The sequence below is a fragment of the Podarcis filfolensis genome (assembly GCF_964270895.1).
Source record: "Podarcis filfolensis genome assembly, chromosome: 11".
NCBI classification, from domain to species: Eukaryota; Metazoa; Chordata; class Lepidosauria; order Squamata; family Lacertidae; genus Podarcis; species Podarcis filfolensis.
Genome location: NC_139613.1, coordinates 27233683 through 27261649, shown reverse-complemented (window position 1 = coordinate 27261649; position 27967 = coordinate 27233683). Strand labels below are relative to the sequence as shown.

Genomic DNA, 27967 nt, shown 5'->3' with positions numbered 1-27967 from the left:
TCAATTTGACGGAGATGACCCTACTGGATTAATGTGTGAATTGGCATGCCAATAACTAATTGCAATATATTTAATCAAAATTAAGGTCACTTCCAAAGTCTGCAAGGCAAGTTTTCCCGTAAAGGGGGAATCAATTTAAAGGATGAAATTACTAATTTACTCTGTAAATCAATCTGCAGTGGAAAAATCTCTATAAAAAGTAAAGCATACATAAATTAAAGCTACAAATGTTCCACTCATCCACAGATCTTCACATACAGTAGTTAGACTAGGCATAGGCAAACTCAGCCCTCCAGATGTTTTGGGACTACAACTCCCATCATCCCTGAGCACTGGTCCTGTTAGCTAGGGATGATGGGAGTTGTAGTCCCAAAACATCTGGAGGGCCGAGTTTGCCTATGCCTGAGTTAAACGATGCTGCCTTACAGTGAGTCGGCTCATGAGTCCCTCTAGCCCAGTATAAGTGACTTAGACTGGAAGCAACTCTTCTCATCTTCTCAGAAAGGAGATTCTCTGCCAGCCCTGATATATAACTGGAGATTACATTAACTGGAGGTGCTGGGGGATTGAAAATGGAACTGTCAATAAGCAAAGCAGGTACTGCTGTGGTATCTGTGTTTTCATATGCACACCTGCAAAACAGTATTGACATTGAGTTTTTACACTAGCACTCTTGTTGTGGGCAGAGGAGGAAAGGGTCCTCTTGATTCAGTATTCCAAGCAGGTGATGTGGGGAGGGAAAGACTAATCATATTAATGAGCTGTTGGGAGAGCTAAGCCTCTCCTTTTCTTCTACTAATTTTGTTTCTGTCATATCTTCAGCTAGAGCAGCCTGTCACAGAACGTGGCCTGCAGACTCAGATGCCAAGGAGGAATAGGTGCTTGAAAAGCACATTTTGATGCGGCCTCTAAAGGAATAGAATTTGATTTAAAAAGCAACTTTACAGTTTGTCCTTCTGCTGTTTTTTGTTTGTTTAAACAGGTGGTGAGGATTCCACAGAATAATGATTTTCCTTTCACTTCTGAACATCCATAGTCAACAGTTTGATCACCACCTTCTGTCTCGGAAAGGCGTCATCTGACAAACAATTTGATATGTGCAGAAGAGCTTAAAATGCATTTTTTAAAATTATGGTACAAAATTCTGATGGGATCAAAAACTACCTTATTAGATGTGTATTTTGCAGAACACTGAGGAGAACGAACAATTCAAGATATTTCTGGTTCTTCACTCACTTTTTACAGTCGTGTGAAACACTAAATCAGCACCTATTGCAGCAGAGCTTCTTCCCAACATAATTTACCAGGACAGGTATGCAATCTGACCTTTGGTTCACTGAAGACTTCACTGTTTAATCAACAAATTGCTACTTTCACATCAGCTTCTATTACAGCAACAGGAATTCTCCTAAAGGTCTTTATTTCTCACTATATTTGTCATGTAGGAAGTGGATTTCAGAGATATAATGCATTTTAACTATTCATTGTACAAAATACAAGTTATTTTGAAAATGGGAACAAATGGCTCTACAGAATAACAGGAAGCCCCCCTAAGAGTGGAATACATATACTTAAGAATGTATTGTTTACAGCCTAGTACATTTAAAATGGCATATAGCAAAACCCTTTAGAAGGCCATGTATACTGTGTACATCTTGTATTTTTAAATTAGAATTTCCCATGCTCGTATAAATAGAAACATTTTAATTGCAGGACTGAGTGATAGATAATAAAGTTACATGAAATTTTATTTATAGAAGCAATATTTTGTAATGAGAATACTTAAAATTATTTTTGTCTATTAGTTTGACTGTTCTTTGATAAGGAACCTTTATTTAAAGAAAATTCAAAACTGAAATCCAATTTTACTGTTAAGTTGTGGAAGTTATAATTTTTTTTCCAGTTTTCATTATTCCTATCATTGTTAAAATATTTGAATTATGTAACAGCCTGCTTATTTGAAAAACACTTCATTTTTAACCCTGGTTGTATAATGGTCTAAAGGAGGCACAGCCTTTGGTACAGTGAATATCTAAAGCAACGTAATCCCAAACAGCATGACTAATAGCTGCAGGCAGCTCATTTTTAATAACAGAGTACTGTACGGAATAGTATTTCTGCACCAGGCTAATCTTACCCTTATTAAAATGCTCTCTAATGAAAATTTCTGCTTGTAGGAGAATCTTGTGCTTGACAAACTATGATCCCTTATGATAGGAAATATCCATTTTAAAATGATTTACTATATTCACTGCCCTGTTGTAAGTAGATGCATATTGAATGGAATGCATTTAGTAAGCCCACTCACCTTTCATAGTAAGAGGTTAAATGTCTTGCTCTTTTTCCTTTTAAAAATACTTGGGAATACCCTGAATACTTGACAGTACATGTAACAGTCCAGGTCAACTCTTGGAAATATTTGGGTGTGCAAAAGTGACTACCTAGGCCAGTAATAATAATGAGAAATATTTTATCGGGATACCTGCCATTCTGTTTTTTGTTTTTTTAAAAAAAAGCTTATTGCCTTATATAGTCTGAAATGTTGTCCTTTCCCAAAGGTAAGCTTGAGAATAGCATGAGTTCAATTATTGTGACAACGCCTTCTGTTGGGGAGACAAAGAACTGTATTAGGAACTGAACATTAATTTTCTGAAAAACAAGACAACCCATTTCCTTTCCAAGTTACTGCATATTAACCAAAATCGCATTATGCACTGTGTGGTTACAGTCACAGGTAATGCAATATTTGGTGGTGGCAATAATTAAATAGCTGCAAAATATAACTGTTGTCCTTTAGCATAAACCATAATATATGTAGTTGGTGTGCCTTTGCCATTTAGTCACCTCCATTTAGTCACACTCCAAATTTCCACTGTATAATATATTGTGTTTTAAATTTTAGTTGTAGCCCAAAACACGAAAATTAGGATTAGATGGATCATGTAAGGCTTTACACAATCAGTTGCAGCAGGAGCTTTGAATGACAGATTTTGCTAGACAATTCACATAATCAAGGAGACATAACTTACTGAAAGTTGAGAGTAACACTCCTTACGCTAACACTCTTTTGCAACTATAAATTTTAAATTCATATGGAAAGTTTATAAAGCTCTCAGGATGATTGTGAAATGTTCAGGCTATATATATATGGAATCTTTGCCTTGAAAGCTCTAGTTTGTTTTTGTTTTTTTAAAAAAACTATTTCTGACAGTTTAATTAATGCAAAAAAATAAAACTGGCTTTTGGCACTATAAAAATGGCTGTTTCAGAGGAACATATTTTATACATACTTGGCTGCTGTACAGTGGAACCTCGAGTTGCGAACGTGATCCGTGTGGGAGGCACGTTCGCAACCCGTAGCGCCACGTCTGCACACGCGTGGGTTGTGGTTCTGCGCATGCGTGAGCGCCGAAACCCGGAAGTAACCCATTCTGGTACTTTGGGTTCGGTGCAGTGCGCAACCCGAAAACGCATAACCTGAAGCGTCTGCAACCCGAGCTACCACTGTACTGTGGCTGATCTCCTATCCAGAATTTTCCTTTAGACTGAATATAGTTTTTTTCCATAATCTGTTAGGAAGAAGAGATTAATCTGGGTGCCAGTAGTGCCTGGATAGCATTTTACACAAATTTGTCAAGTTAGGACCTTGTCCATCTTATCTATGTGCAATTCCTTATAATTATATTCCCACATGTTTTGCTTTTGCTTTTAATTAATAGTGATTCCTAATTTTATTTCTTGAAGCCATTGCATACTGGCTGAGAACTCACAGTACTCTAGTCTAGTACATTTATTGCAGCAGACTTAGCAAATATATGGGTATTTAAGAAAAGTTATTGATGAATGCTTCTTGAACTGGCATTCACACCTAAATCTATGCAGCTGACAAGTATGCATGAAAAAATGCATTCCAGTATTTTGTATGCTGTAGACTGACTGCGGTACATGGTTGTACTGCAGCCGCTGTTCTCAATTTATTGTCCACAATGCATTCTGTCAAGAAATGTAGTGATCTACCTGGATGCCCCTGAACTGGTGGTAGACTAGCTCAAGGAACGATAAATGCCAGGAGGTGATGAGTCGTGTGTTTGGCAGTTTGGCAGCAAGGGGGCCAATGTGTTTTATTTCCACTAGAAAAATAAATTATGTTGAACAGCAACATTTATTAAAGTGGTTTTATCTTCTGCAGCATGATCCCATAAGTCTTTAATTGTAGTTGCTTGGTTTATTTGTATACTGACTATATTCTTTAGTATAGATAGTTTTGCTTCTTATTTCAACCATTTGCTTGTAAAGCTTTTCACAGTAGAGCAGCTTACATTATAAAATTGGTAACCACAAAAACAAATTAATAGCACTAAATTATGTCTTGCTGGTGCATTCCAAGTTTTTGCTTTTGAGTTGTGTTTCATGTAGACACTGTCTTCAGAGAATCATGTGCTTTTTTGTCACAGTCTAGTGAAAAGGGGGAAAACTTTCACTCAAAGTCAATGTTCTCTTTTTATTTGCACTGACTTTAAAGAGCGAACTGTAAAACTATTTGGATTTATGAGCATTCTTTTATTTTCGCTGCAATGCTTTTGTAATTTGGTTACCTGTGTTACTCATAGCGAACCCAGAAGCATGAAACAAGGTATATCTAGTGTTGGTGAACTGTTAACAAGCAAATAAGCTTATAGAAAAGGAGGCATAAGAGATGCTTGTTGCAAGAGATGTAGGCACCTTATTGAGAGGATGTGGAATTTTAAAATGCTACTAGAGTCAAGTGTCAATAGTTGTGTGCTATCAATATTGACCCTAATCTATTAGCAATCTATTCATGGAAGCAGATGGCAGCACCAACCACCATGAAAGGGGACATCCAGATTCAATATGGTGTCCTGCTCTTCTGACTGCTTCGGTCATGCCTTAGGCAGGCTGATGCTCTGTGGTGAAGCAGCAGCCACACAGCCTTTTGCTGCACTCTCATTTCCCTGGATTGGGGCCAAGTGTTCTTTAGTAGAGAAGAGCACATTGTTTTGTTACCGTGTGTGATGGTTTGAAAAATAAAGCACTAGCGGTTTTATCCTATAACTCATTTGAAAGCTTCCAACAAAAAACAATGTATATTAATTGCTACATGAAATCTTACGTAATTAAAATCTAATTTGGGCCATGGTGAACGTTCTATTTTGCAAAGCTGTTTTCTAATGTTTTGCACAACCTTTTCTGCTATTTAAGACCATTTCCTGGGAATTCCTAGCTTTGAGCATAAAAATCAACAGCAAGCAGATAAACATAAGAAGAGCCTGCTGGATCAGGCCAATGTCACATCTATGCCAACATCCTGTTCTCAGTGGCCAACCAGTTGCCCATGAGAAGCATGGAAGCAGGACCTGAGCACAGCAGCAGTCTACCCATTCCTGGACCTGGAACATGGTCAATGTGGCTAGCAGCCTGTTATACCTGGCCTTTATTGGTCTATGTACTCTCTAGACCTGGGCACCAGCATTTTATTTATTCTGTTTTCTAGTATGGGTGTTCACACTATCTTTGATAGAGTCCAATTCAGAAAATACTTTCTTCGTGGCTTTATTCCCAGGAGGAGCTGAAGAGTGGGCTGCAGATTAGAATGGTCCCTCCCCACTATTAATTGTAGATAAAACAGAACCTCTGGTCACTCAGCTTGAACATGTGAGGTCAAAAAGAGGGGGGCAGGGGTGTACATGGTGGGCTCACCCCCTCCAATACCTTGCCAGGTTGAGCGGGGAGCTTCTAAGCCTGTTCAACATGCCGATAAGCACCCTCATGGTTGAGATTGGGCTCCTAGTTGCAGAGAGATTTTGGGGCACTTTGAGACTTCCTTCAGGACTTGATGCTAAACATGCAAATGGCTGAAGTGGAAGCAGGACTAGTATATGTGTCCCCAGCCTCCTACACATCTTTTACCCTCATATGTTTGGGCTGAATATCTGAAAAGGGCTAACTGAGCCACAATCACTAGTGGCATTCATAAATAAATTCTAGCCAACGGGAGAAAGCCTTTTGTACGCCCCACCATAAAAACAATGTTTTTTTTTTAAAAAAAAGCTGTCAGTAACAGCAAGGGACCAAGGGCCGGTTTGAATGTAACACTAAGCCATAGCTTAATGTTACAAAAATGAGCTGCAAACCTTGGACTTACACTCCTATATATTCACTGTCTAGTTTAAACAAATCACTGTTCATTGGTAGGTCTGAAGTAGTGGTTAGTTTTAAAGTATGGTTTATTGAAACAAACCAGGATTAAACTCTTAAGCAGGCTTGTTCACGTGACACTGGCTAAACCGTGGTTTAGTATTATATCTGAGCCAGGCACAAAGTGCCTCTTTCCAAATGTACCAGCCATTATCTTGAATTTGGAAATGGCAGCAGTGGCGTGGGTTGGAAGGGAAGCACCCTTCCCTGTAGGAAAAATGATTGCAAGCCCAGCTAAGACATCACTGATCAATCTCCTGCAATGAGGGGGCATGTCAACCTGACTTCACATTGGGTATAATCCTAGAAGTCGTCTCATTCCCTGAACAGACCCAAGCTTGTATGATTTGGCATGTGGTGCTGTGGAGGGTACTTAGCTGGTATGAGCATATAATAGTTGGCTGTGTTGCACATAGTAGAGTGGTGGCTAACCTGTGGCCCTCTAGGTGTTGCTGGATTACAACTCCCATCAACTCCCGTGAACATGGACAATTGTTAGGTATGACAAGAGTTGTAGTCAAACTGATTTCTCCACTCCATTGTCCTATTCCCCACTCCTCCTCTGGAAATGTGAGTATATTACTTTCAGAGCTGGTTCAGATATACAGACAGATATGGCAGATTACAAGTGAGAATGTTCTCTGCAAATTGAAAGCTAGGAGATGGGGAGGCCCCTAGTCTAATGTGATTGTTCCTTGTATGTGGGGAGTTTTAAAAAATCTTACAGGAAGCAATCATCCTCATGTACTCAGAAATCATACAGTCTAGGAATGACTATCACATGCGGTGTCTACACACTTGATGTAGAACTTCAACCTCAACAAGGCAGGACATTAGAACTAGGACCAGATCTTGCAAAGTTCTTTTTAAAAGGTGAAAGCATCCACAAGGTTCCCATATAGGAGTTGGACTGTGATGCATTTTTTGTAACCCTTTCCATGCTGCTCTATTTTGCTGATTTGAATTGCCCCCTGAAACTGTATGTTTCCTCAGTGAAGTAAATGACAATTTCAAAGGGAGAGGAGATTTAAATAGGGGAAATAATAAATTAGGAATGAGATAAAAGCAAAGCAGCATTATGGCCCAAATTAATTCTCTCCCTCACTGATTGCTTTTAACCCCCCCCCTTTCTGTTTTTTTTAAAAAAACAAACCTCAGGGGAGCCTGTCATGGATCTCCCACTACCACAACTTAACTTTGGGTCTTTAGTCTTACATTCGTATGGCTACAGCCCACTTGTTGTTTGTCATTTTATGAGTTGCCAAGAGCAGAGCTGTGTTAACATATTTGCTGAAATGTAGAAGGCTGTTGATTATGTTGCATGGATAAAGCTTGTTAAACATTAATGGAACGCCTCATTTTTGAACAGCTAAAAAATTAAAAAGGAAACCAATTCACCATTCACTAACTTAGTGCAAAAAGAATGAAAATCGGTGTGCTGTGCTGCACTTCTTTAAAACAATTGTATTTAATGGACATTTGTAAATGGACATTGCATTTCTGAAATGCTCCAGCAAACTTGCAATACCTTTATAATGCTCAGTGTTCCAAAGTATTAAGCACGAAGTATAAACGAAAAGAGCATTGTTAGCAATATTTTGAAAACTAAAAGTTTTAACTGTTTGCCCTTTTGCTTTTTTTCCCCTTTAAGTGCAGCCTTCCTGCAACTTTATTGTACTGCTTTGTACTTCATGTTTTTTACTATCATGGCTTCGAAATTCAAACCTATACCCAAAGTCCTGAATGACTTGTCTCGTGTACATGCAATGTAACAACATACTTAAAAATTTTGGTGCTTAAAAGTTGTTCCTTTTTTTTCTTTAATAAAGGATATTTATTTGAACACAGTTTCTTTCACATTCATTTAAAGGACTTGTGGAGCTCTGAAGCAGACATGCTAGTATAATATTGTACGGTTATGTTAAGCATAAGCAATCCCTATCAACTCTCTGTACATTCTTATACTGATGTGTCAGAAGATGATTTTTTCATTGCAATTGAAGGATCACAGGTAGTTCTGACCCTCTCATTCCACCATGCAAGATTTCCTTAATGAGACATAAAACTCTGAAAACAAAAGATTTCATTTTGGATAAATTAAAAATGGTGGGCAACCACTACAGACAGGAACCACACTTGAGTTCCATTCACACTGGCTGCAGAGTTGATGGGGAGAGCAGCAAATGTGCCACTCCTATGCCATCAAGGAAAAATAATGTGGCTATAGTGGAGTAGCAGGGGTTTTGTGTGTTTGTTGAGGACTCATCAGGGCACCACAAGACCCCTGAAGTCTGGTTCCAGTCCTGGATAGTCCTCTTTGGAGGCAGCTGGCTGACCAGGGATGCTGCAACCTTTTGTGTTGTGGGCCTCTTTGTTGGCAATGAGGCAAGTCTGAAGGTTGAGAAGGTGGTGTGTCACTAGAACCCTCCTCATCATTGCAGCGGCAGAAAGCTCTGCTGCTGTCACTCCACTGATGGTACTCTGGCAGGGAATGAAAAGGACCACCTTGGGGGAAGTCTTGGATCTGCATGATTCCAATCCCTGCCCCCCAGTCCCCTGACATACCTCAAACAAACTATGTCAATGGGAGAAATAATAAAAAGACCAAGTTCAAAAAGAAGAGGGGAAGGCACATTCCATCTTTTGTGGCTCATGTGAACCGGATCAGGCTTAAGAAGTGGTGGCTCCTCTGTCATAGACTATCCCTAGGATTACTCTTGGTAAGTCTGTTCTTTTCCACCAAGTGTAAGTGTAAATTGGTACATCTGATTTAACACAAGAGAATACATTTGTTAGTCTGCACATTCAAGTGCACAGGTGCCACTTCACAGATTATTTTCCAGATTTGTAAGAGACTGTTTACAACAAGAGCAAACATAAGTCAAGACACCTATATGTATTTTGCTTTCTTTATTCCAAGGCTATGTCTTCAGAGCTTGAGAACGCTGCTATGATCACATGTACAGAACTAGTAGTCTCTCAGCAATGCTTCCTTTTTCCTGGTAGCAAAACCAAATTTCAAGCGCTTTTTGTGCCGTTGAGACCAAACTTAAGAACTATGAACAAGCCCTGCAGATTGCTATGAGTTCCAACATGTAATTAATCAGATCCTGTGCAACTGGTTAGTCACCCACCTACCCAGACTACTCACATGAAAGACCTGCTTGCTACAAAGTTGCTATGAAGTATTAAACTCTGGCAGTATTCTATGTGAGTCTCCCTAACCATTAACCCCTCTTCTCTGCCAGGATCAGAAAATCTATTGGAAATTGTCCAATAATACTGCCATTTTGGCACAAAAATCAAAGAACCAGTACAGTATGGAAATGAATTTTTCTACTTACGTTTTCCAAAAGGAACCTTGATTTTGTAGGGAGCTGGCTTGCAACAAAGGATGGGAAAAGCTAATTTGCTGTCTAGTTCCATACATGTTTTGTTGAATTAATTCTGAATTAATTGAGGCTGTTCAAGTGTAGGTGTCCTTCAAACCACATCCTTATTAACTTTAATGAATTATATTATTATCTATTCTCACGTAAGAATTTTAAAGAGTTATTTTGGCTTGGGTTCCTATGAGCAGAATTCTGTTCCCAGGTTGTTCTCATGGAAGGAGTGCATGGTGCCTCTCCAAAGCAACCGCTTGTGTTCCAGGTGGGGGATGAACAGTGGCTGCTGCTGCCTTCTTTCTTCTTCTTGCTATTGGCTCTTGTGCCCAGTGCAGGGTTTGCCTTTTGCCAGAAGGCAAGAAGTTGAAATGGAGTTCAAGGTGGAGGCCCTGCCTCCTGCAGATGATATGTAGGCGACTGCTTCTCAAGCCCAGACATTGAGTGTGCAGCCTTTACCAAATAAGCTGGCCTCTTGCACCAGAGGGGAGAATAATAATAATAATTTATTATTTGTACCCCGCCCATCATTATTTGTTCCCCAGCCACTCTGGGCGGCTTCCACAGAGACCAGCTGGAAAAGGCCCTGGAAGGGAGCAGGCCCTGCAGTCCTCACCACAGCCGATGGTCCAAGGCCTCACCGCAGCAGGAGTCCCTTTGTAGCTGGGAGAGTGAGGGTCTGGGCCACACCCCCTGGGCCAGTTGGAAAAGGCCTTGGAAGGGAGCAGGCCCTGCAGTCCTCACCACAGCCAACAGAGAACAGGGTGGGAGGTGGCTTGGGGGTGGTGGTGATGATGCAAGAGGAAAGGGGCATCCTGGGAGCATTCACTGGATTGCCATCCCTTCTATTTATCAAAGGGCAACTCTGGATCCAACCTTACATTTACCATCGGATCTCACAGATCTCACAAAGAAGCAAGGAGGAAATTGGCCACGGTAAACTCCAGATTGCCTGTCAATTGGTTTCTTGGACACCTGACCAATCAATCAATCAATCAATCAATTAATCGGACTTTCTGTTATGCTCCATCTTGCTTACTAAGGCTCCATATATGTGCAAGATCGTGCTGTAGTTAAGGTACTGTTGGGATGGAACCAGACTTGGTCATGATTACAGTAGACCCATAGAAACCAATTGGACTTAAGTTACTCATGACTAATAATTCCCATTGATTTCAAAGCATCTAACGTCAGTCACATTTGTTTCAATGAATCTACTTGAATCCAGACTAGGTGTTGGGGGAAATATTGGAATATTCTGGAATAGAGTTATGAGAAAGAGGCTCCAATAACCAACTTCCAGACGGGGATGTACTTATAAAACCTTTTTATGTCAAAGTCAGAATTTCACAACATGACACTCTAATTCAAAATCCAGTAGCACCTGAAGGATTAAGGTAAATGCTGCCATCCATTGAACAGTTTGTAATACTTAAAAAGAGCTGAAGAAGAAAAAATTGAGTGAAGTACATTCTCCAGAACAGCAATTGTATTTCAAAATAAAAACTGTATTTGTTGGGTTTTAAAAGAATGGTGTTTTTTTAAAACAAGTCTCCATAATTGTCATATGACAAGTACACAGGGTAATTGTTCTCCTATGTAATTTCTTGTTTGTTTGTTTGTCCACAGTACCCAACATTTTCTGGCATATATATTCCCACAGTTTCTCTTAAGATAGATACAATATGTAATACCAGTCTCTGGGGAAAACATGACTTTGTCCATTATGCCAATTATTACCTTAATAATACAGAAGTGTAGTGGCTAAAGTAGGTATGATCACCTAATTAGGAATTTCAGAATACAATTTCTAGAATACAATTTCTAAACACCCACCTACCGTAAATGAACATTAAAATATTCTTAGCAATAGGATTTTATTTATATGTGCACTTAATTCCACTTATCCCATATACATATTGGATGACTTTTGGGAGTTCAATGGTGCAGCCCTCATAGATTTTATTTTTACAAACAAAAGAACCCAAAGTCAAGCATCTTAATATACATGAGAAAAGAAATTCTCAAATATTGATTTCCAATTTTCAAATTTAATTTCAATAGGAAAATATTAAAAATGTGCACATTTAAATTTTTCCATGTACTGTATATACATGTGTGTGTATGTGTACATATACAAATAAATTTCTTGTACCACACATATACACAGCATTTCAGTGGAAATATTTTGTAAACTATTTTCCCACATGTAAATGTCATTGTATTAAAAATTTTGATCTCATTAAAAATAATGTTACATTTTTTGCCATCAAATTTCTGTTCTAACTTGTTATAATTAATAACACTCATGAACATACTTCATTCCTCCTACAATTACACCAATTTTATACTTTTCTGAAGATGTTTCCAATTGACACTCATATAGCAAGAGAATCAGGTACAAACTTCTCCAGGTAAATTAAAATCAGGTAATCACTACTGTCCTGGACCTGATAAAGTTACACATCGTTAACATCTAGCTATATAAAAAAAAAATCACCATAGAAAGCTTTTACCTATGAATGCAATGAACAAATATTTTCTCCAGTAATAAATAAAATAAGTGGCAGAATACTCTAAAATATGGATGAAACTCAAATGATGTGTACAGTACATACAGTATAATACATGATAATTTACTGTTAGCTAAACAGTAATCCTGACATTTCAGGAGACACCTGTTATATTACAAATAAAGAAAATGGCATTTTATAAATTAACCCACCATGTATTTCTCCCACTTTGAATACAAATTAGAATGCGTGTATTATACAGTATATACATACAGTACACACATAAAAAACCCGACTTATATTACCTAGTTTTGAATAGCAGTCCTTAAGTGGAAAAAAATTCTATTGTACAGAGTTTATATTCAAGCTGGATTTTGCATTTAACATTCAAATTAATTTGGGTGTAAAGAAAAGGTCAGTGCATCTTTGTGTTTGATTCCCCCCCCCCATTCTTTTAAAAATCCTCTCCAATATTAGACAATTTACAGCAAGATTGTCCCATAATGCAACTCCCATTCAGTAAGCAGACATTTGACACTTGGCTTACCTTTCATTTTTTTCCCTTTAAAATAAAAAATATTATATAAAGAAATACATGTTTGGCAAAAGTCTTTGTAAATCACATCAAAACAACTTAAAAACATGTTCACTGAGGATAACTGAATTCAATTCCTGTTTTGAAATTCAGAATATTGCCTGGTGTGGTTCTGATAAACATGTGAAGTGAAGGTTCAAAGAGGAGGGGAAAAGATCTCCAATTTCCTGTGATTATACAGTTTCTTTGAATGAGCAAGGTCAATGTAAACACCCTGGCAATTGCTGTATGTCCACAATATATCTATAACAAGCTGCACTGATTACTCTGAAGAAGTTTTGGTTTAAAGAATTATTAAAACATATGTTGGTAACAGTGAATATTAAACATATGTGGTATTAATAAATAAGACTAGATGGATACTTATCTGTATATAGCAAATTTGAAAATACTTTTCAGGGACTCACCTGTCTTCATAGATAGGCTTCAAAATGGAACACAGAACTTCTACATACATGAACTTAAATAGAGAAAAGTAAACCATACACTGGACAATATTAGTGAACACCAGAGTGAACATCGTAAATAAATACAGTATCTTCCAGTATAAAAAAGGGAAGAACTCTATACAAGCAGTTACTCACTAGGTATGAATTAAAGATGCAACTCTCTCTCACTCCTGGCAAGAATTAATTAGTAATGCACTATTTCTTAACAGTGCAAAATATCCTGAGAAATTATTAAGATTACAACAAAAGAGAGGGCTGTCATTGCAAAGTTCTTGCACAAAACACAGCAATTGAGTGTCTTAACCAACAAAATAAAAACAAAATAAGACAGATCATCTACAATGTGTCTAACACTAAAAGGGATGCCATATGGGGCACTTCTCATTATTTCACTGGCTAATAATAGAAAAGGATTGCATTCAATTACCGTTAATATCTTTCGAGTTATCTATGGCCAATTATATACAAGGAGGTAATTTGTAGTTCAAGTTATTATTTTTCCCCAACTAGCTACAAGCTGAATTCTAAAATTTTACACTGAAATATATTGTTGAAAATTTAAAACAGGCCCTCCTGGAGGAGCGTTTTCCTAATTTTGTGCAACTTTGATGCAGAGCCCAACAAAGTCCTATGAAGAGAGACAGTGCATCTTTAAGAAGGTTGGCACTGAAATCCCGTTTTCTTTAGCTGCATTCTATTAGCTTGGCCAGGTTATCTCGTAGTTCTGTTAGTTCAAAGATTTTGCCATCAAGAATTTCTAAAAGTGTTTTCAAGTTATTGCGAAAAGCTTCTTGTTCATTCTGACTTTTCTCCAGACGCTGCTCTAGGTCAGACAGTTGTCCTTCTAGGTCCTTGTTTCGAACTTCCACTTCCTTAAAAAAAAGAAGAAGAAGAGGAAGCAATATATGTCATTTGTAAATACAGTATTATCTTTATCAGTTTTCTGTACAGTTAACATGGAGCTGGAGTGATCATCAGGCTCAACAGGGTTATCTCTTACACACAAATGGAGATTGAAGCTCACATTCCTAATTGGAGGTAGCTACGTAGGATAGCATCTTCATCAGGGCTGTCCAACTTTTCATACCAAGTGGGCTGCAACAGAACTTTAACCCAGAAGCTGTAGGCCCCACACTGCTTTATTGGTTGGGGGGCAGTGGTGAGGCCAAAATTTGACACACAGAGACTCTGGCAGGGTCCTAGAGCCCTCCCACCCCCTCCCCAAAGCTGGGAAAAAGCTAACTAGGCTTTGGGATGGAGGAAGGAGTAGTCTAGGACCCCGTCAGAGTGCTCACAAAAATGGCCGCATGCTATATACCATGATTAGCATGGACAGAAGTGTGCTTTCGCCACTGCCTCACATACAATTAGGAAGGGAATGGAGGATAAATAGAGATGCATGGACTAGCCTACACAATATGATTTAGTATCTTAGTAAATATATATTTTAGTCATTTAAACATCATTTAATTACAAATGGATTTAAAAGGAAAATTTTGTTTTTGGCAGTGTCAGGAACCAGGTCATTGTTAACAGGATTTTAAATGGTAGTTAAGAACTCATCCCCCCCCCTTACAGATAACTCACATCTTTCACAAGCGTTCAGTGCTGTGGGTCCACGCATATATGCAAAAATGTGTAAAGCCAGAAGCCCCTGAAATCAGCCCCACCCAAGTTGCCTACATGGCTGTGTGAAGGTGGGAAGGCTCTGCCAGCGTCCAAGAGAACCTTCCTAAAGTTAGCACTGGCCTGGCTTTGGGAAGGCAGTGAGAGGGCTCCAGGATGCTGCCAAAGTGCTCACACCTTCTTCCCAAAGCCATGTAAGTCCACAACCACAGCTTTGCATGGGGGTGTGTGGATTTCCTCTGCTCCTTATTTATTTATCCTTCCCCAAGCCCCACACAAAGCTGTGATCACGTAAGTAAAATAAGCATAAGATAAGAGTTACCTGTAGGAAAGAACATGTAACCACGTAAAATTGTTTTGCAAAGGATTCTTTTGTTGCACTTATTTAAGAATTTTTTTTTTTTTTAGTTTGTTAAGGGCATACATCCCACTGAATGGTCATACATGTCAAATGAAAATGCACTGTGCAGCATTTGGCTAATAACAGACCATGACATCATTTGAGTTTGTATATAATCTTGCTGCTTATCTCCAAGTAACTCGACCAGTCAGTTTTGAGAACACAGAATCTACAGGCAATCAAGATCTAAAACATACGCTCATTTGAAGAGATGAAAGACATCAAGGCCTGCAGCAATTTGTTAAAGAATGCAGCTTCAAAAGCTATGAACGCCAAAATTCCCAGCATAAATTGCAACAGATATGTAAGAGGAAGTGTTTGTGTTCTAGCAGAAATTACTCCTACCTGCTTATCAAAGTTTGGTTGTTTGCCATTCAACAGAAATATAAAATGCAGTCCAAATTTCCAGATACTAATTTCAGCATTTTTACCTGCTCAGGAAGGCATCAACATAAGGCTTTATTTTGGCCCTCCAGATGTTGATGGACCCCAACTCCCATCAGCTTCAGCCAGCATGGCTAATGGTCAGGGGTGATGGCAGTCAGAGCGCAACTATGTTCAAATGCCCACATGTTCCCCAACCCTCCCTGCTCTAGACAGCCCTCTTCTGCTTCTTCCCAAGAAAATACACTGCAGTGTTCCCGACCGTCAAATATCCCCAAGTAACTCAAGCTCATATTGCATCTGAGCATTCTGTTGACCTGTCTGCATGAGATGGGAAGATTATCTAGGAACAGCTTGTGTTCTTGGGCTTGTAACTCTTTGCTGATCTTGGCCTGATCTGGAAATTCAACTCTAAGGGCCTTTCTTTGGAAGAGGCATAAAGCTCTGGCAGGGTCCTAGAGCCCTCCCACCTCCTCCCCAAAGCTGGGAAAGTGCTAACTAGGAAGGAGGCAGGGGGACTCCAGGAGCCTATCAGAGCCCTCACACCTCCTTCTCGAAGCCCAGCACCTGGCTTACCCAGCTTTGGGAAGGCAAAGTGAGGGCTGTACAGGACATCCAATGTTGCTGAAAGCCGCCAAAATAGGCCTTGAGGGCCACACATTGGACCACCCTGGAACTCTAGGAATACTTACCGTATTTTTCGCTCTATAGGATGCACTTTTCCCCTCCAAAAATTAAGGGGAAATGTGTGTGCATCCTATGGAGTGAATGCAGGCTCCTTGGCTTCAGCGATAGCAACACGAAGCCTCCGAAGTGCAGAGGGAGCGCTCCCTCCACGCTCTGGAGGCTTCGCATTGCTTTCACTGAAGCCTGGAGAGCGAGAGGGGTCGGTGCGCACCGACCCCTCTCGCTCTGGAGGCTTCAGGGATAGCCGCCTGAAGCCTTCAGAGCGCAGCGCGAGTTCCCGCTGCACTCCACAGGATTCAGGTTCCTTTCGCTGAAGCCAGGAGAGCAAGACTCTCCTGGCTTCAGCAGAGAGGGAGAGCTGAGCAGCGCCCCTTCAGCCAAGTGGGAGGAGAAATGGAAGGGGCTCTATTTCTCCTGCCACTTCGCTGAAGGGGCGCTGAGCAGAGAGGGGGAGAATTTTTTTTTCTTGTTCTCCCCCTCTAAAACAAGGTGCGTCCTATGGTCTGGTGCGTCCTATAGAGCGAAAATACGGTATGTAACCTTTTATTAAGAAAAGGAAGTCTGAAAGGGAATTCACATATCCACACCAGAGCATATCACTTCTTTTATTTGTTTTCTCCCCCCTTGAAAGATGTACAGTCCTTCTCTCCAGCACTAGGACACTCATCCTCATGATTTGCTTGTTTGTTTAATGTGAACGGGATTTCCCTGCGCAGTGACAAAGCTTCCCTTCTTCCATCACACTTGTACAATGTTCACACAAACACTGCAGGAACACAGTTAGCCCCATCAAAGCAGTAAGGGGGTGGGGGCTATTCTGCAACCCCAAACTGTCTGTCTGTACAAGTCTTCAAGATCCAAAATTATCCAACTTATTTCCTCTTTTTTATTGTTATCTACAAGCAGATACAACCCTATTTACCCTGTAACTTACTTGTAACTTCTGAGTTAGAGAGTCCCTCTGTGCCTGAAGTTCTCTGGCATTGTCAATTTCTTGTCTCAATTTTTCTATTTCCTAAAGGGGATAAAACAGCATATTATCCAAAGTCAACCTAACTTTCATCCTGGACAAATCCTCCTCATCATATCAGGACATACAAGACAGGGTTGCCAATGCTGCAGAACCCATTGGTATTTTTCACAGGTACTTTTGCAGTGAAACTAGAGTCGGAGGGTGGGCCAAACTGCATCACCCTGAGAGCCATCTGGCCAGCCCTAGAGCTTTGAACTTCAGCATGCTTCTCAAAACATGCACAGTTCCCAGTAGGAAGCATCATTTGTGCTTCAGGTTCATAAGCATAGAAATCTGCTAATGATTATGCAGCAATAGCTGCAATTGAGTCATAAGAATCGGCCGCCAGAGAGTCAGTTTTTCAGGGCTAAAGACACCAGGGAGGGAACGCTGCAAAGAACAAAGATGAAATTTCAGTTACAAGGGACTGTGAACAACTGTCTATTTTATAGCAAGAAGAAAGCCAGAGGAATCGTAATGAAATATATGCAACAATTCATGACCAAGTCTAAAGCAACACTGGAATCATTTAGTCAGGCTAGATACTAATAACGTTGGCTTAGAGCCTAACTTTGCCTTCTGTGAAGAGAATGATTTCAAGAATTAAAGTAGACATCTGTGGAAGTAGTGAACAACTCAACACTTCTTTGTGCAATAAAAGTCTACCAGTTAGGTGACTAGGAAGAAACTTCCCTGAAGGCATGCTATTTTGGAACTGCAGTGAGATATCTTGAACTGTCCTCTGAAACATCTGGCGCCAATTACTGACAGCGAAATAATAGCGTGCTTCTAGGACTAGAGAAGTGATATAAAAAGCAATCCCTACCTATTATTCACTCTTTGGGGAAGTGAGTGTGCTTTGCCAAAGGCAACAAAGACGCTTTTTGAACTTCCCACCAATGCATGGCCTCATACTGCAGGGGTCAGTCTGCCGATCATCATCACTAGAGGAAGTACTTTTAATTCTAATACACCTGACTCTTCAGGCACTTTGAACCAGTATATAAAAGCCATCTTTTAGAAACGAGTTATGGCCTGTTTGTCAGCCTGCTTTCACACTTCTAGGAAGGACAGAGGAAAGCTACTGACTTTTGAAAGAAGTGTGTGTTTTTTGGGGGAAACAACTCATATTTATCTAAATGGTTTTCCCTGTGCAAAGAATTTTGCATCTCATTCTAGATGTTAGTCAACAGAATAAAACAACAACAAATTAGACAACTTATTTTTGTAACCCGTATTTTGATACAAGCTAATGCAATACTATGAATGGTGTATGAGATAAATAATCAGGGCTATTAAAAAGTTAGTTAACAAATGCAAGCAAGTACCTCTTCCTTTTTCTTCAACGTTGCCTCTAATTCTTGTATTGTCTGGTTTAATTCTGTTTTATGTGTGTGGACCGCACTTGCTTGACTACTAACACACTCCAGCTCAGTCACCTGTAAAAATAAATACAAATGATAAATATACAATTATAGGACCATATGGGACATTTCTGCTTTACTAAGCATCTGTATCACAGCATTAACACTTATTGAAATGGTTTCATTAGCTTTGCACAGTATTTTATGAAATGATGGTGGAGCACTGTTTAAGTTCTGTGCCTGATGCTAGTGCTTCTAAAAGTGGCAAAGTTGGAATCAAATAATGGGTTGGTTGGGAATTAAAGTGATAAATATAAACCTAAGAATGGCTTATTTAATTATGAAGACTGTTCTCCTTCAAACTGCACTCTTCTAGTTGACACTATATAGTAGAATGATGTGTAACTAGTTTGCTAAAATGATTCACACAAAGCTTTTAACCCCACACTACTACTACTTCTTCTTCTTCTTCTTCTTCTTCTTCTTCTTCTTCTTCTTCTTCTTCTTCTTCTTCTTCTTCTTCTTCTTTAGATACCGCCCTATACTTTAGTAATTCATAAACCTTTACCATCCAAAGACTTCCCCAAAATTCTAATTAACCTCTGTATTTTTCCACCAGCACTGTACAACAAAACCAATGGACGCTTAAAACAATGTGATTTAAACATCAATACTTACAATTCTACAGACCATGTGCATGTTGTCACTCAGGTGCTTGTAGAAAACATTAATAGAATTGAAGTATGCTTAACTTTCTCTAGATTGCGCCATTCAGTGGGACCTAACTGTACAATTAAATACTAATGTAGCACTAAGTTCAACAACTCATAAGCATGCTTAACTTTCTCTGGATTATGCCCAATGCTAATTTTTATTTAACGGCAGCCAAATCCTCTGAATGTGACTTGAGGGCATTAAAACATAAGCACAAAGGAAAAACTCTGCTGGATAAGAGGGCTCATCTAATCCGGCACTGTTTTGACCAGCCAAAGGCCGGCAGAAAACCCACTAGCAGGCCATGAAAGAAACACACCTCCTCCATTGATTATTGCCAACATCTAGTATTCAGAGGCATACTGCTTTTAACTTCAAAGGTCTTATTTAACTATCATCATTCCACATAATAGCAAGCTCAGGTGTTTGAGCGCCTATCATTTTGGAAGCAAAATGGGGCCACTCAAATACAAGGCTGTAATTTCTGCATGCTTTGTGGACTCCCTAGGTACTCAGAAGTATAGAGGTTTGTAAAGAAAGAGAAAACGGAAATTAATAAAAACAGCTCAACCACAACATGTGAGCTCACAGAATGCGGTGGGGAGTTGAACCTTTAAAAAAGAAGAGGGAAACTAGAAGTCAGGCAGACTGTATCCCTTTTCATAGAGAAGAAACTCTCTGTGATTAAAGCAAAGCAGGGTAATGCCACCAAATTGACCTCCCTGGGATGCAAGCCTGGGCAGTGTGTATGGAGATCCTGGGCTGCCCAGACGACAAGATCCTTCTCTTGGTCTCACTGATGTGGAGCACAGGAAAGCACGGCAATACGTTTGGTACCAGCTGGGCCTAAGGAGTTGTTGGAAGGAGGCGTACAAGACACTATTCAACTACCTTCTTGACCATTGGACCCCCTATTGGTCTCATCCACTCAACCCACCAGAGCCTGTCTTTACATGCAGATGAAGTTTCTAATTCATTATGCAAATTATGAAATTTTCCCACAGCAGACAGCAAGGTGAATAACAGTATTTGATGGAAGATGAACTGCAGCAGAATGGAAACAGTGCTGCATATGACAGATACGGGGCGGAAGAGAAAATGATGTCTATCTCACATTCCTATAGAAAAATTAGTTGGCTGGTGTGTAATTCTGGCCTGAGATGTAGAAAGTGAGTTTTCCATGACATAGCTACTATAAAAATTCTGTAACTAGCAACTCCAGGACTTTTTTTTTTAGGGTAGAAGCAATAATTGTTCAACCCGGACAAAGAGGTCCAGCGCTGAGGGCCTTCTGGCGGTTTCCTTGCTGCAAGAAGTGAGGTTACAGGGAACCAGGCAGAGGGCCTTCTCGGTAGTGGTGCCTGCCCTATGGAACGCCCTCCCAGCAGATGTCAAGGCAATAAGAAACTAACTTACTTTTTAAAGACACCTGAAGGCAGCCCTGTTTAGGGAAGTTTTTAATGTTTGATGCTGTATTGTGTTTTTAATATTTGGTTGGAGGCCACCCAGAGTGGCTGGGGAAACCCAGCCAGATGGGGGGTATAAATAAATAAATAAATAAATAAATAAATAAATAATAATTTTTTTTATTATTATTATTTCACCTGGCCACCTTCCCACCTTCAACCCAGACCAGCTCAAATAAGCCATGATGGGCAGGGGTTGCTGGGGGGCGGGGGACATATTATAGGCTAAAGAGCTGCAAGCACCTTGTCCATGTTTTCAGGCCCCATCAGCTGAAACCAATCCCACAGGATTGGGCAATATGTTTTGCTGGACAGCTCCCTGGCTCTATAATAATGGTGGCACTAAACTTAGCATGAAGACAAGTACTTTTATCCTCAAAGGCCTGTCAAACCCGTCACAGCAGGCCTCCCATGGTTCCAACACTATTCCCTGGGACAGATGTCAACATTCCTCTCACCACATGGAACAGTTCTGCTGGCCAGCTACTCAAATATGCAGTGCAGTCAGCACACTAAGCCATCTTTGCTGTCTTCACGACCGCACAAAAGGTCCGACTGTGAACTCAAATATAAGTCCCATCAGTTTCATACTGGGTCTTTGGACATCATGCTAAACCAGGGATTGTGGTTTATTGCTCCTGCCTATGCTATGGGAGTAGTGAAACCAGAGACATCTGCATGTTCACAGAAAACCATTAATTAGGATCTACTGCCAATGTATTGGTCCTGATCATCTGATAATTACAATGGTTTATTAACAGCACACATGACTCTAACTGGATTTAGGCCCTATTGTCATAAACCAAATTACTCTTTGGCTTCTAGCAATAAGCTGTTAAAAGATGCTGGTGTGCTTACTATGTTAAAAGGTATTGCTAAAAAAGACTAATCCAGATTTCCAAATTAATCAGAATACAAATCTCAAGGGTCTTGTTACAAAGTTTTTAAAAAGAGAGAGGAAAAAGAAACATCACACAACTCATTACATGAAGAACGAAGTCAAATATCAAACAATTCAAATAAAAGTTTTCTATATTTCAAGCAATGTCTCCTTGATGTTAGTTAGACAATTCCTGATTGCCAGGGGGTTGAAAAATTGTCCAAGGATATCTGAAAGCTTAGAATTTACATTTTCAGTCTAGAAACCATTTTTGCATGCACTTTTAACCTTAACACATTATGGTAACATGTAGAATTCCAATAGTTAGTTGATTAGTTAGTTAGTTATTTAGCTAATTTACCTAAACACAAGAAAATATGAACTCTCTACAAAATGTGCTTATAATAAATATACAACCAGCATGTTGCTTTAAAAGAAGGGTAGTATCAGCAGAATCCACAATTACTCTTAAACCCCAATCCAGCAAAGCACGAATAGAAGACCCATATAACAATTTCTATCTAATTCTGCTTATCCATTCCTGATATATCCAAAGTTGCTTTTAAACTTCCCTTAGGTTAAAAAAGGCAATTTGTAATATAATTATGTACTTTCATGAAGGCACTGTTGTATGTAATCAGTCCCTTATGTCAGTGGTTTTCAACTGGTGTGCCGTGGTACCCTGGGGTGCCTTGAATGATGGTCAGGGGTGCCGTGGCCAACACTGGCCTCTGTCCCTCTTTCCATCCCTCCCTCCACTGATGCTCTCTTGTGTCTCTGCCTCCCAAAGGCTTGCACGGCTGTTTATTGCAGCAGCCTGGCTATAAGATCTACAGGCGAATGGTGCCTCTGGCAGGCACCTCTCTTTGGGGTGGGGGGCGGGGCTTAGAGGCCAAGGGCAGCAGCAGCTGCCGCCTAGAGGACTCCCAAGGAGAGGGGAGAGGGGAGAGGGGAGAGGGGAGAAGGATGAGGGAACACTCCAAGTGGGAGGCTGTTTGAAAAAGAGTGAGAGGCTGCCAGCTCTGCAGGCAAGAGGTGACATAGCTGGGCTCCTGGGCCCCATGGGGTGCTGCAGAAAGAATGTAATTGGTTAAGGGAGCCGTGGACTCAAAAAGGTTGAAAACTTCTGCCTTATGTGAAGAAGCAAAATAGAATGGAGCTCCCATTTATAAATGTACATGTTCTTCTATTTCTAAAACTCCAATTGAGAATAGGTGTTACATCAGTTGAAATGGAAATCCTTTGGCTTGCTAAGTTTATAGGTCACATTTCTAGGTATCCAGGAGGGAATGATCAACTTAAACTGTGCATGGAAGGTAAGTTGTATATACAGCACTCAAAATCTACAAAACAAGTAATTGCATAGCACTGCAGTACAAGAGTTGTACAACTGAAAGTGGGAGCAAACAAACAAAAGGATAATGGCCCCAGGCAAAATGTATGGATGAAATTTTGTTTTGCTCTGTTTCCTTAGCTTGTTTTTATTATAACTGATGTTCCAAGACCTGTTAAAACAATATCCTCTGTCCTAGAACATTCATGATACTTGGGCAAGAAGCTGAAGCAGGAATTGGGAGAAACACTCCGAGTGGAATGTAGAATATTCAGAATGCCTGTGACAATTTAAACAGTACTGGGCACAAAACACGCACAGAACAGCTGACACATTTAGCAGTTTGTTTTTTCACCTACAATATGAATGTATCAACTATGGTAAGATTCTGCATTAATTGGATTCTTCTCATGTGCATGGCTAACCTCAAATTCTACAATTCTAGCTCTTACTGGATGGACAAATAGAGGAAAAACAACAAGGGACACACTTTCCCCAGCAAATTAAGTCTTCCAGTAGTGCCAATAAAGGACTATGAACAAAGATGTGCTTTGGGGCATTTTTTTCACCTGGCTGAGGGTGGAAGAACTACACTATGCTTTATTGCATTAATATATTTAATATATAATATTTAACTGCTTTAATTAAGGGATAACCAATAGTATCCCCATGCTAACAAAAGCCTCTTTAATTCAGTAGAGGCTTCTGTAAGCGAAACAGTAAGGGAAACAATTTTCACCTTTTCCCCTCATCCTTTGAGGATATCGCTATGCAAAATCTGCTCTAGAGACCAGCTGACCCTTCGCAACAGCCTGGGTACAGAAGGAGGGGAAGCAGCAAACTTTGTTTCTCCCTGCATTCTGATGACAAGAGCCTTCATTGGATCAAAGTCTTCCACCAGCAGAAGGGTGCCAGTTGAAAACAAAGAAAACTGAAGTTGAAATCCTATGCACACTTAACTGGATGTAAGCACCACTGAATACATTATGACTTCCTTTGGCATATACATGGATAGGTTTACACTGCATATCAGTAAAGGGCCATAGTTTTATGACGAGATGGAAAAGGGAAAGGGGAAAAAATGCCACAAGCCCTGTGCTCTCTGCTAAGGCTTGCCTGTCACCTACTAAGCATTACTGAGGACCAATTATGCCAGGGGGAGAGAGGGCCAGAAAAACCTGCTATTGCTGAGGATGGAAGTAGCCCAGGAAGGAAGGAAGCAAACTGTGTGTGGTCAGCCTTTTACAGGAATAGGCACTTTGATTTCCCAACTTTACCTTGTTTTGCTTCACCACTACAGCTATTGAGGTGATCACAAATTGAAGTTGATTTGTTTTTTAAATACAAACATGTCATAGGTTTCCTTGGAGAGTTGGATTTATTAGTTTGGCCGTGTCTGTCAGCTACGCTTAGTAATTCACAAAGAGGACAGCACACTGCAGGAGCCTTCCCAGGTGTGATTTATGGTCACGTTTATACACATTTCTCAGCATAAACATGCAGCCAACTTTATAACTAACCCTCTGCTATTATAACTTAAGTCAATAATTTCACAAAACAAAGGAGACACTATACTAGGAAAGGGAGGAAAGAAAACTGTAGGAAACAATGTGGCAGGGAGGTATAGCCTGCAAATCCAGCTTTTGCAAAATATACATTTTCTTATTTCTTTCAATTGTATTTATAGGCACATGAACATGCTTAAAAACATGGAGTGAATTGGACAATGTAGTTTCTTCATGGTGAATGAGAGATGCTCCCACACCTACAGTGGCCACAAAGTGCTTACTGTACCTGTCAAATATTCTGAAGTTTTTATTTATATTAATATTATGGAGGCTCTTGATGTACCTGTTTCAATCATCCTTACAGCTTTGAAGTCTGCTGCTCCCAGAAAAGAGGGTGGATCAAGGGTTAACAACTAAGCATTGTGAAGGCTATAGGCCTTTCAGCAATATTGCCTGTCAGCAATTTGTGTCCATACAAAAAACAGTACTGAAGCTTACTGAAACATCTTGCTTGGATGGATTTTAGTGAAACAAGTGTGAACAAGACTACAGTCTTTTAGAGACAAAAAGAACCACGTGTGAATGCTGCTCCTCCAGCCACTTTTTCTGAAGAAAATAGGCTTTGGGAGAGAACCATTTTGAGCAGCGAAGCATTAGATAGGGAGCAGGCGCTTAAGCCTTTTCCCAACAGACAGACTTTTCTTTTCCAAATTATCCTAGCTGATTACCATCCTGATTACCATCAGGATGCAAGTATCTACAGTAGTACCTCGGGTTAAGAACTTAATTCGTTCCGGAGGTCCGTTCTTAACCCGAAACTGTTCATAACCTGAAGCACCACTTTAGCAAATGGGGCCTCCTGCTGCCACTGCACTGCCACTGCACGATCTCTGTTCTCATCCTGAAGCAAAGTTCTTAACCCGAGGTAATATTTCTGGGTTAGCAGAGTCTGTAACCTGAAGCGTCTGTAATGTGAAGCATCTGTACCCAAGGTACCACTGTATTTCCTTGTTTGAGAAGCTAGCTGTCAGGGAAAGGGTTAAAAGCCTTTCCCCACATTTCGACTGAAAATATGCCCCTCCCAACCCACTTTTATTCAGAAATGCAGCTGCCAGGGATTTGTTACAAACATTTGCATATGATATGTAGTTTGCCCCTTAGACAGTTTCAGAACTTCCATCCTTTATCCTCTGAAAGGTTCTTATCACAGTGGCATGCTGGGATAAATACTTTGCAGTGATCCTCCCTGGAGAATGGGATATGCATAGAAAAATCTTTTGCATCCAGTGATGTTGGGCTTTAACAGATTTGCATACAAAATACAGCTCCCTTTTGTCTACAACCATCACCCACCCAAAATTCCAACACATTTAATAAAACTTGATGTAACAAAACAGTACCAAGGGTGTTTCTAACAGAAATGCAAGACTGGCTTCCTTCCAGCTCTACAGCTGAAATGACAGACACACATACCAACAAATCATGCGTGAGCTCAGCCAACATTCTTGACCTTCCCTCCCATACTTCAGATGGCTATCCACTTTTTAATTTTATTTTAATCTGCTCACTTGTCAACTCATAAATTGAAGACGGAAAAAAATTCAAAAGCACAAAACTTCTCTAGGAGTGTTTGCTTCTGGATGACACCAAGAGGAACAGCTGAGCAGAAGAGTACATTGCAGGCTTCTACTTTATCCTTGCAGAGCTATTTCCCTCCAGAGGTCAACAAGGTATGTTTGAACTGAATGCGGTGAATGTGCTTCCTGGGCAAATGCTCTTCTAAAAATGTTACGTATGTCTTCACCCTTACAGAATCTTAATTCATGCAGTGATGTACTTAACTTGCCTTAGTTTATCTTATTAACAAACCTAAAGAGAGAATATAGTTTAGAGTGGGAGGAATGTACAAACTAGAGGATAAATGAAACAACAAGAGATGGAAAAGAGAGCAGATCATTTTGAATATCCACAGTTGTCTACATTATGAGTTTATCGAATTAGTGCTTGGTTGAATATGAATCAATGCAGTATATAAAGTGAAAAAAAATTGTGCTTGCTACCATTTCACAAGGCACATAAATATACACAGACGAAATGACACCGTGCCTGCCATATATCTGGACTGAGATAGTTTGCCCCTGCACTTCTCCATGAATAAAGAATTTATTTTCCAGCTATTTTGCACTGGTTTCAAGTTGTCTTAATGGGCACAAGCTCACAAAAGCAAACCTAGGTTGCAGCTCATGGTTTGTTCGGAGAAAGAAAAACCATGAGCCCAGGTTGAGACCTAACACTAAACCAAACCATGGTTTAGCTTCCAGCAGTGAAGCAGCAGCATGAGAAGAAGAGAAGCAAAGTTGCCCACGATTTTAGCCCCATGCACCAGTACACTGCACATTCACCTTTAAACCAAAATAATGCTTAGCTATGGTTTAAAGTGACTCACATACAGGCAAGTCCAAGTACACTAGATTAATCTTATACGTCTGACCCAGCGCTATAGACATCACTTAGTAATACATATTTATATGATTTGTTAGATGAAACTCAAACTATATAATAATATATAATTTATTACTACGGGAGAATTTATTACATGAAAACTTTATAATATATTTAATCAGAAGAGAAAATAAAGCTCAGCTTGCATGAATGCTATTGTCAGATGACCAGAAGATTTTTACTGCACCTTTTTCTTAGTTCATAACATGCAGATCCACTAACAATATGTAGTCAAAAGCTTTAAACTTACCCGCTTGTGTAGACGTTCTGCTTCCTCTTGATATGCAGCAAGCTGTTGTTTCCATTGTTTCACGTTGGCAGTGGACTCGAGCAGAGCTGCTGTAAGCTTGGCATTGTTACCCTTGAGTGTTGCAAGTTCTGCCTCCCAGTGCTTGCCGATTGCTGAACTATGGACAAAAAAACAGTTGTCACAATAGTGGAGACCACAGCATCACTGGGTTATTTTTGTTCTCTGGCTCATGCCTATACAATTGTCTTTAGAAGCCAGCAAGCCTCCCAAGTTCTATGATTATTATTTTTTTCAAAGTAGAGCATGATGCAAAAACACATTGCCTAGGGATTCGGGTGGGAGGAAGCTTAGTAGATAAGCACATATTTTGCACGCTGAAGATTCTAGGTTCAAACTCTGGTTCGCCACTTAAAAGGACATCAAGGCTGGGAAAGACCTCTCCCTAAGATGGCCGAGAGCCACTGCCACATTAGTGGGGCAGATGGCCCAATTATTTGACTCAATATAAGGTAGCTTTGTATGTTTTGGAAGACAAATATCTGACTGTGAATATGTGAATGGTTTTTTTGAATTTTCATACTAGATATTACCTAATCATAGAAGATAAAAAGTAAACAATGAAAACACCTGTTGTTACCTTCTCCAATAACAGGTCAGGAATTAGTAAAAAAATTAGTTGCATTAT

At 39.9% G+C, this 27967-nt stretch overlaps 2 protein-coding genes across 10 annotated transcripts in view; one reads left to right on the top strand and one right to left on the bottom strand.

The window, feature by feature from the left end:
* JMY (junction mediating and regulatory protein, p53 cofactor) overlaps positions 1–8059 on the top strand; it is a 46911-nt gene extending 38852 nt beyond the window's left edge. For 2 of the 4 annotated variants that reach the window (XM_083576053.1, XM_083576052.1), the window contains exon 11: positions 983–8059. The gene's annotated coding sequence lies outside the window, so the exon portion shown is untranslated. Of the gene's footprint in view, positions 1–822 lie in introns of all 4 variants that reach the window. The other 2 variants (XR_014539623.1, XM_083576054.1) reach the window with 2 other exon arrangements.
* Positions 8060–10909: 2850 nt separating this feature from the next.
* HOMER1 (homer scaffold protein 1) overlaps positions 10910–27967 on the bottom strand; it is a 73908-nt gene continuing 56850 nt past the window's right edge. For all 6 annotated transcript variants that reach the window (XM_083576239.1, XM_083576241.1, XM_083576238.1 and 3 more), the window contains 4 exons: positions 27283–27439; positions 18594–18704; positions 17188–17268; positions 10910–14028 (listed from right to left, as the gene is read on the bottom strand). In XM_083576239.1, the coding sequence (XP_083432365.1) occupies positions 13840–14028; positions 17188–17268; positions 18594–18704; positions 27283–27439 (538 nt within the window). In that variant the 3' untranslated portion in view covers positions 10910–13839. The remainder of the gene's footprint in view (positions 14029–17187; positions 17269–18593; positions 18705–27282; positions 27440–27967) is intronic.